The 9,856-nt window shown below is 40.6% G+C and overlaps 1 protein-coding gene across 1 annotated transcript; it reads right to left on the reverse strand.

The window, feature by feature from the left end:
* Positions 1–7,383: 7,383 nt before the first annotated feature.
* On the reverse strand, positions 7,384–8,811 carry LOC133386103 (C-X-C chemokine receptor type 6-like). Its single transcript, XM_061629718.1, has 2 exons — positions 8,422–8,811; positions 7,384–8,382 (listed from the first exon to the last, which is right to left on the reverse strand). Exons 1-2 carry the CDS (start codon positions 8,809–8,811, stop codon positions 7,384–7,386), a joined length of 1,389 nt encoding a protein of 462 aa, XP_061485702.1.
* Positions 8,812–9,856: the final 1,045 nt, after the last annotated feature.

Consider the following 9,856-nt stretch of genomic DNA (forward strand, 5'->3'; position numbering starts at 1 on the left):
TTTCACTTATCATTTTGAAACAATAAGAGAACCAAAACTTAGCCATTCTTCGAAATTCACATTTATTCGAATGTTGGTATGCAATTCTCCAACCGATGTTGACAAAAATGCTTATATTGCATAAAGTGTGCATAAAAATGATTAGTGAAAATAACATACAAAATGGAAGACATTACTTGCAAAATGTGTACATTAGTCAAAACTGCATACAAAAATGTTTTTATTAGGAGAAATTCAAACTAAAGAGAAGAGAAGACTGAGGGGAGATATGATAGCACTCTTCAAGTACATGAAAGGTTGTCACACAGAGGAGGGCCGGGATTTCTTCTCGATCGTCCCAGAGTGCAGGGCACGGAATAATGGGCTCAAGTTGCAGGAAGCCAGATTTCAACTAGACATCAGGAAAAACTTCCTAACTGTTAGAGCCATTAGACAATGGAACCAATTACCTAGAGAGGTAGTCAGCTCTCAGACACTGGAAACATTCAAGAGGCAGCTGGACAGCCATCTGTCAGGAATGCTTTGATTTGGATTCCTGCATTGAGCAGGGGGTTGGACTTAATGGCCTTATAGACCCCTTCCAACTCTATTATTCTATGGTTCTAAAATGAAGAATTTTTATGAGGATTTTTTAAAAATTGCAAGTTGCTGCAGAAATGTGGAGAACTGAATTTCAGATTAGAATAATGAGAAACTGAGAGAAACAAAATTGATGGATCTTTTCATCCCTACTGGCATGAAGAAGAAATATCCAGCTTTGGTTTCATTATTTTGTTCATTCTCCAACTTCCTCTATGCTAATCTGTCACAAGCAATAGCCAATTTTGAAAGCCTTGTTATCACCTTGTTCGCTTGGCAGAGCAAAGAGGATCCATCAGTTATCCCGCATTCCAGCTGATGTTATTACTTCTGTTTCAAAACAGTTAAGAAGGTGCATTCCTCTGCCACTACACCACTGCCTACCCAGAAATAGTGGAAAGATGAAGGACAATGCATGCTTCTTAGACTTCTGTAGTCAGGCTGCCTCTTTCCTCCATTCACAGACTCTGGATGTTATAGAATTGAAATGCAAATAAAGGAAAATGAAATGGTATGAGAGTTACAGATAGTGCCAGAATTAGGTTCCCGTTTTTAATATGCAGACATTCTTTTAGCTGCTAAAATATTAAGCATATCAAGATGATTTTTGGGATGGCCTGTATGTAAACTTGTGTAATTGATATAGAACAGGACTGTCAGAAAGGTCACTGTTAGCCCTGAATGCCTATCAATCAAAATGTTAAAAATGACAGACCTTTCCCACAAGTGTTTGTTGTGTCTAAATTCAGATGCAACTTTGTGCTATCAGCACAGATGTGCCTCTGTTTTTAGACAGAGCAATGAATTTTGAGAGTAATCTACACTATAATGAATGATGTGTGCCTTGTTTTTAAGTCACATCAAATATACATATTTTGATTGTGTTTGTACTAACCTTATTCATATTAAAATATTTTTCTTTGCAAAACATATTTATGTCCCCAGACTTTTCAACTTCTTGTAATTGCTTACTATCTATCTGCTATGAAATTAGTGCAATCATGTTTTGGTTCACAATCAAGATATGACATTTTAAATGCACTCATGAAACACTTGTTGAGTTTGGCAGCAGCAGTTGAGATAATCCATGAGATTTTTCATTTGTCACTGTATATCTGTGCTGGTAACTTTCTGATAATATCTTAAAAAATAGGCAAGGCAATCCAAACTCCACCTGGGGACCAGCACAGTGGACTTGAATGGCAGATCCACCAGTCTGGACAGGGCACAAGGTGAGGGAGAAGTTTTGTTTTTGTTGCACCAATTCTCAACTGGCACAGCTGAGGGGCCCAAAGATCAGCCCCTCTCAGGGGATCTGCAGGTCTTGTCACAGGTGCCACACCCCACACCATTTCAGGGATTTTTCACAGGCTCCTGCCACTACTAAACAACTGGTGGTAGCTTCCTGCCCTGCCAGATGCAGTGGGAGCCTGTGCAGTGGCAGAGCCCTCTCCAATGGTGGCAGCCATCAAAAGGAAACTCTGGCTTTCTTCTAATCCCTTCCAGTGAACCAATGGATCATGGGCTAGGATTTAGGGTTGCTATATTGCCCGGTCAGCCGGGTTTTACCCGGATTCTTTGCTTGCTGCCTGGCGCCCATTTAGCCCCTTAGATGGCCTGGATTCTCAGCTTTAATTTTTTTAAAAAGTTTCTAAGTGGTCCGGTTCTTGAGATATACAGAAAAACGTCAGCCGCCCCCCTGACTCTTAAATCTTTCTTTAAACAGTACTGTATAGCACTTTATAGCGTTAACCCCGCCCATTCAGCCAATCAGTGAAGCCAGGGTTGCATTTGGTTGACCTGAGGCAGTGTCTAGAAAACCTCATTTCAATGCCAGAAAATGGTGGTTTCCCCCCCGTTTATCTGAAAATCTCATAAATTGGGTAAGTATATACATTTCAGTTTTTTTTCCTCTTGTGTGCAAGAGTCAGATCCTGGGCAGTGTTTTGAAAACCTTCCCAATACAGTAGGGCCCCGCTTTCCGGCATTCCGCTTTCCGGCGTTCCGGTGATGTGGCGGCTTTCAATCGGGAAATTCCCCGTTTTAAAGCTGATTTTGCCATTTTGTGCCATTTTGCGGCATTTTCGCGCAATGCGACCCATTAAAGTCAATGGGTTCCGCTTTACGGTGATTTCCACTTTACGGCGGGGGCCTGGTCCCTAACCCACCGTATAAGAGGGGACCTACTGTACTTGCTTTTATAAAAGCAGTGCTAATCCCATATGCCCAGAGTAAATCCCATTGAATTCAATAGGACTTACTTTTGAGTAGACATGGTTATGAATGTGCTGAAAATCAATGGGACTTTGGAGTGAATGTAAAAAAGAATTGTGTTTGTGTTCTAACTCTTTCTGTCCTCCCTCCAGTCCTATTTTAAAGCAAGTAGGCAGGGCTTACTTAGGTATTACAGTTTTTATTCTGTAGAAAACTAATACTGATTTTTAAAAAAACTAATACTGATGTTTCTGCAATGACCAACTGGTTTGACAATAAGCTGTTATATGGGCTGTATGTATTTATACATCTGCTGTGTGTGTGTGTACGTGTGTGCTTGCGTGTATGGAGTGTTTCCAACAACCCTGTGAGGTAGGGTTGGAAACCAAGGCAGCTCACAACAAGAAATAAAACCATTTAAAATCCAATAACCATAAAAACAAGTATAAACAGTTGCAAAACAGTGTAAAGTGGCATGATTCGGAATTTTGGGTTGTGTGAATGAAGTTGCTTATCACTTGAGGTTGCATTTCTGTCCCTGTTTGAGTAAGCCCCACTGAATACACTGGGACTTGCTTCTGAATAAATAAACCTAGGATTGCACTATAAATATCTTTACAGTTTGTGTAAATAATAAATATATTTGATAGTCATGCTTATATAAATATTTCTTCATTTATCATATTTTTGGTTTTTGGTTAGGAATCCTGACTGGTTGTGAGATGCTTAGTTTTCTGCCTTACTCATAGGAATCTTGTTGTGGTTGGTATGGTGTTGCGTTTAAGAAATCATGGTACGAAATGGCCTGAATTCAGTATAAGGCCATTGGTTCCTAAAAGTGGGAAGAGACTCAAGGGCCACAGTGACACCAACATTTATTTATGTATTTTTATTTACAACATTTATATACCGCTTTATTGTAAAAAATCTCAAAGTGGTTTACAGAAAGAATTAAAACAATAAAATTATTGGCAAAAGCGTTAAGGACAGATACTTAAAAACATTCAAAATAATAAAACCAACAATGAGTTAAAAACAGATTTAAAAACACAATAGCTTCCACATGCTTGGAGAGGCTTGCCTCAAGAAAACTGATTTTAACAGGTGCTGAAAAGAGGCGTCTTAGGCAAGGAGTTCCAAAGTGTAGGTGCTGACATTTTACAGGACCGATTTCTTACAAGAGCAGAACAAGTACTGTACTATGTGGCACCCATAACATGGAAAGCACAGCTTGAACTTGGCCTGGTAGCAAATCAGCAACCAATGCAGATTTCAGAGCAGAGGTATTATGCGCTGATAGGATCTCACTCATGTCAGCAATTGTGCTGCAGCATTCTGCATTAACTGCAGTTCCCAGGTCAGGTTGTGCTGCATGGGGATTTCTGTCACCTTGGCTGACTGGCTGCTAGGATTTTTTTAGTTTGGGTTTTTGGTTATGAATCCTGACTGGTTGTGGGATGCTGAGTTTTCTGCCTTACTCATAGGAAACGTGTTGTGGTTGGTATGGTATTACATTTAGGAAAGTGTTACTGCCTTTTTTCCCCCTATTTGCAGTTCACTTATCTTTAACCTCACTCCGTTACAGCCATAGAAGCAACAGCAGCATATGCAAGGTAATTAACTCCCATTAGTGATAAGAGCAAGAATTTATAATTATTATTTTAATTAAAACAAGAGGCTTATGAGTACTTTGAAGAGGACCAGATATTTATTTTCTTTCTGAGCCCAAGACTGGGTCTTTCATGATGCCCAGTGGGGGGGGGGAGCAGGAGAGTAGTCGATAAGACAGACATCCTGGCATTGGTAATCTAATTAGCAAGGTATGTGTGGGGTTGTTGCACACTTCCAGGCCCAGATTCATTTTGAGTATGGAGGTGGAAACTGTGTAGATGTGGTTGATCAAAGGGAGAAGAAATTTTGAGTTAAGCAAAGCTCTGCTTTTATAAAACCTAAGAAACATACAGTACTTTGAATGTCTGAGTGCCTGCACCAGTGGAATACTGGAGGAACTTGTAAAACTTGCTGCAACAGTATTTAGAACTGAGCATGTGGTGTGAAAGACTCCTTTTCCTAACATTTTGGCTTCTTGTTTTTCTCCACACACCACATCTCTGAAATATATCATATATGTAATGGTTAACCATACTAAAAAATGTAAATAAGTTTATTTCAGTCAATGACCAGCAAAGGTTAACCATACTGCTGCCCTGACTTACTTTATGTTTGTTGCTATTTTGTGTTTTTATTATGTCTTTATATTGATTGTGTATCTTTATTGTTTTTATTATATTTGTAAGCTGTGCTGAGCTCTGTTTTTAACAGCAGAAGGGCAGGATATAAATCCTCTTAATCAATCAATAAATATTCCATAGTGTTGGGAAACTAGAGTCTAGGCATTTAAGGCTGAAAATGTTGCTTTAAAAAAAAAAGATTTCTCACATCTTTCCCCAGCTTTTGGTGGTAATTCCTAGGCACAAAAACAAAACAACTGGACAATCCAACTATTAATATGCAAATAATTTGCATAATATGCAAATTAGCCTGCCTGGATTTGTGGAACTGGAATATGGCAACCCTACTAGGATTGCACTGTTGCTTCCAAGTAAAATTGGTGCAAGTGCACTCAAATGTACATGTTCACTATCCAAAACAGGGATATTTTCATATATCTTTTAGAGATCATTATTTCTATGGGAAATGAGTGAGACATGAATGGAGTCATATTGTCATGCCAAGAATAGGCTAATTATTATTAGATTAGATGGCAAGAGCTAATTGTTTTATTTATGCATTTATTTAAAAACTGTACCCCACTTTTTGCCCATACAAATGAATTTACTGCATCTCACAACAATAAAATATGATACAATGAATAAAGGGGAACACATAAATAAAACAGCAATCATAATAGCACAGCATTTTACATAATCAAATAACAAATTCAGACTAACAGCAAGTGTAGTGAAATGTGTCTTCAAGTTAGATGCACAGCAAAGAAAGAGTTAATTTTCTCTAGAGGGTATTACACATCCTAGGGGGAGCTAGACTGATTTAGTTACAGTAAGGCCCCGCTAATACAGCAGGTTAGGGACCAGGCCCCCACCGTAAAGTGGAAATTGCCATAAAGTGGGGCCCCATAGACTATAATGGGCCGCGTCGCGAAAAAATGACGCAAAAATGTTGCAAAACGGCAAAATCAGCTTTAAAACAGCGAATTTCCCCTGCTTGAAAGCCGCCGCATTAGCAGAACACCGTAATGCGGAACGCCATAAAGCGGGGCCCTACTGTACTGGAGTTAGTTAGTCAGTGTTGTGTATGTGCTGGGTGAGGCCTAGCATAGAACAAGCTTAGATGTTTTATTGTTTAATAATTATTAAATAAAGAAGCTCTATTTTATCCTCAGTCTCATCCTGATCAATATAACATGGTGTCAGAAGTTAAGAAATCCTCATAGTGTCTCCAGAGTAGCAGAGCTCCTGGGACAAGTGAAAAATAAAATCACAAAAAAGCAGAGGAAAGCAATGGCAAAGTTTTCCCTTCCAGAGGCCTTTGATTTCACCAGGCCTTGCAGCATGGCCAGATTGGAAGCAGAGGGTTTCCAGATACTAGATTGCTACAAAACTGAATGAAGGAAGAAATTCACGTATGATCCTTGATTTATGCCATGGGCCAGAAAGCAGAGCAGATATTTAAATCATTTGACTTTGCTGCTGCAGAGGGCCAGGAAGACTATCTCCTAGTCCTGGGGAAATTTGATGAATATTTTGTGCCAAAGAAAAATCTCATTCATGAGAGCACATGCTTCACCAGAGACATCAGAAACCAGGGGGATCTGCAGAGGCCTCCATAAGATGGCTGCATCAGAAAGCTGATGAATGTGCTTTTGGGGACACCTGAAATGCTCACAGACCGATTGGTAGTGTTACACAAGGGGTTCGTGACACCTGGTGGAAGCTCCCAATTACACACCAGATGGGAGACCAAATAGTAGGACCCAACACCTTTATTTGCTCACAAGCTTTTGCAAAAGGAGACACTCCTTAGGGCTCAAGCCTCCAAAGAGAGTCTGAAGCAGGTTACATAGTCACAGATTATATAGGCTCTCGAGCACTCCTACTCTCCCTCCTCCCATCTGTAGTACTTTTCCAGTTCTTCTCATAGACTTACATTGGGCCACCGCTGTTTGGCTGTTTGCCAGTGTGTACATGTCTTTGCTCTTTGGGGACTTTCATCTTGGTATTTTCCATCAATACACTCAGCACTAACCTTTGCACCTGGGTCTCAATGTGGTGTACCTAACACCCTTCTGCGTACTTTGCACCCATTACGGTTTCATGTCCACATCCTGCATCCTGTACCGTGGGGGCGAACTTCTATAGCAAAGCACTATTAACCTAAGCATGAAAGTATTTTTAAATTTTCCATTTCCTTGTTCCTTGTTGTATGCTGTTGGGGCCTATATGGGGGCCTTTCTACTGCATGTTCAAGCAAACACAGGAGTATGAATTGCTATTCCTCTGTGTATCACAAGCAAGCATAGAAATATGATTTTCTATTCTTCTATTTATCACAATACCCCCTCAAAAGCCTTTAGGGAATTGGGCTTTCTATCTGTTGTTCTGAGGTAAGCCTTGATATAGCAGCATTATCCTCAGTGGTTTGTTTCATAACGATTTGTTGAGGTTTAACACCTCCAATGCTTTTAAATTTTTTTGCCAAATTCTGCCTGAACTTCACCCCGATATAGAAATAGAGAACAGGGTTGAGACAGCTATGGAAATAAGCAATGGCTTCTGTTATGATTAAAGCATAATCAAACCCTTCATCCAGAATGACACTCTGGTATACAGTCCGAATGAGTTTTAAGAGATTTAAGGGTGTCTGTGTAAAAATGAACATCACAACTATAACAAATATTATTTTTAAGGATTTGTGCTTGCGGAAACCCCTGGCATCAAATAATGTCTTCATAATCATCGAATAACAAATAACCATGACCAACATAGGTAAGAAGAATCCAAGAACTATCTGAATTACTTCTGTGAACAACTCCAAAAAGCGCGTAGAGTATTTTGCAATGCATACCTTTTTATCAGCTTCAGCCTGCATACTAAACAAAAATTGGGGTAACGCAAATGTCAGGGAAATCATCCAAACCAAAATGCAAACTACTTTGCCCCAGACTATTCTTTTGGCTTGACTAGTGTGAACTTTAGTGGCGTGAACAATAGAAAAATACCTATCGATGGTTATACAGGTAAGGGTTAACATGGAACCATACAGATTCAGGGTGTAAAGTCCTTGGATGATTTGACATGGCAAAGTGTAAAAGATCCATTCCCAAGCAGCAGAATAAGCCCAGAATGGCAAAGTACAAAGAAAACACAAATCAGCTATAGCCAAACTCACCAAAAATATATCTGTCAACACCTTAATTTTCTCATAGAAAGTCAAAATGATAAGAACCAAAGCATTTCCTGACACTCCAAGAATACAGGCAAATGAGTACATACTGACTAGGAAAACTCTGCTAAACACTGAAAATGTCTCATGGCCATTTTCTCCATGAGATGTGGTGTTGAGATACTCCTAATAATCATAGTCCTTGATATCCATGCGGTCAGATACCTTCAGGCCGAGACCCAGTAGTGCCTCCGGTAGCCCCTTATCTTCAAGACTCTTCGTCTGTCCCTCAGCTGTTGGGAGGTCCTTGGCTACCTCCTTCACTGGTTCCACTGGTGGTGATGCTGCTTTGAGTCTGCTTACGTGGATCCACCTTGACACTCTGTTCAGTTTCACTGCTGCGTGAGTGCTCAGTAAGATCAACTTTGGGTCACTCCATGTGTCCTTGAGGGACCCCTTCTGCCACTTTCGAATGCGAACCCAGTCTCCTGGTTGGTGTGAATGAATAGGTCCTTCTACTGGCAGTCTCTGGAATTCTCTGGAATACCTGTGGAGATCATGTAATACAGACTGCAGGGCAGTTACATATCCAACAACAGCATTTTCACCCAACATTGTATTTACAGAATTGCTCATCCCTGGTCCCAGCCGTGGTGGCCTGCCATATAAAACTTCATATGGTGACAATTTAGTCTTTCCCCTTGGACTTCAACAAATTCGAGTTAGTGCTATTGATAATGCCACCGGCCATTTCAGTTCAGTTTCTCTACAAATCTTTGTCACAGTCAGTTTGATCATTTTGTTCATCCGTTCAACCTGACTAGATGGCTGCAGTTGCCAAGGTGTGAATAATTTCCACTTAATTCCTAAAAAGTCACATACATGTTGGACTACCTTTGAAACAAAATGCAGCCCTTGGTCAGACTCAATATATTTGGGTAACAAAAATCTCGGTATTACTTCTTCCACCAGCATTTTAGCCACAGTCTCTGCGGTTGCATGGCGACAGGGAAAAGCTTCCACCCATCCGGTAAATTGATACACAATAACTAACAAATAGCGCCACCCCATGGCTTTTGGAAATTCAACAAAGTCTATTTGGATACATTGGAAGGGATAGAAGGTCCAAGGTCGGCCTCCCATCGGGACTGGAGGTTTTAGTCCTGCCACATTCATACCTACACAAATAGGATACTGGGTCACTGACCTCTGGGTTTCCACATACAGTCCTGGTGCAATAACATAACAAGTCATCGAATCTCCCAATGCGCTCCCTCCCAGATGTGTGGCTTTGTGCATGTTTAGCACTAAGTGCCTTAACAAGGGGCGAGGAACAATGATTTGCCCTCCGGCTACTTGTCACCAACCTCCGGGGAGGAGTTTAGACTTTGCCTCTTGGGCCCCCTGGATTTCCGCTGGTGAGTAGATTGCCTGATAGTTGGATAAATCAAGTGATGGGATTAACGCTCCCTCCCATTTTGGCTCTCCCACCTCCAAGGCTGCTTCCTTTGAGGCTTGGTCTAAGGTTTCAAGGCAGTCATGTAACAGAGTGCTAGGCTCTGACATACAGCCGGTATGGCTTCTGTCCATCTGGTAGGACTAGTGTTTACTTAAGGCTTGTTTAAATTCCCTAAAGGCTTTTTCGATTTGTTTTGTCCAT

Source organism: Rhineura floridana, chromosome 5 (genome assembly GCF_030035675.1).
Source record: "Rhineura floridana isolate rRhiFlo1 chromosome 5, rRhiFlo1.hap2, whole genome shotgun sequence".
NCBI classification, from domain to species: Eukaryota; Metazoa; Chordata; class Lepidosauria; order Squamata; family Rhineuridae; genus Rhineura; species Rhineura floridana.

Coding starts and splice junctions, on each gene's coding strand:
- LOC133386103 (XM_061629718.1), bottom strand. CDS start 8,811: ATGTTGGGTGAAAATGCTGTTGTTGGATATGTAACTGCCCTGCAGTCT. Junction 8,383..8,421: donor TACTGGGTCTCGGCCTGAAG/GTATCTGACCGC, acceptor TATGATTATTAG/GAGTATCTCAACACCACATC.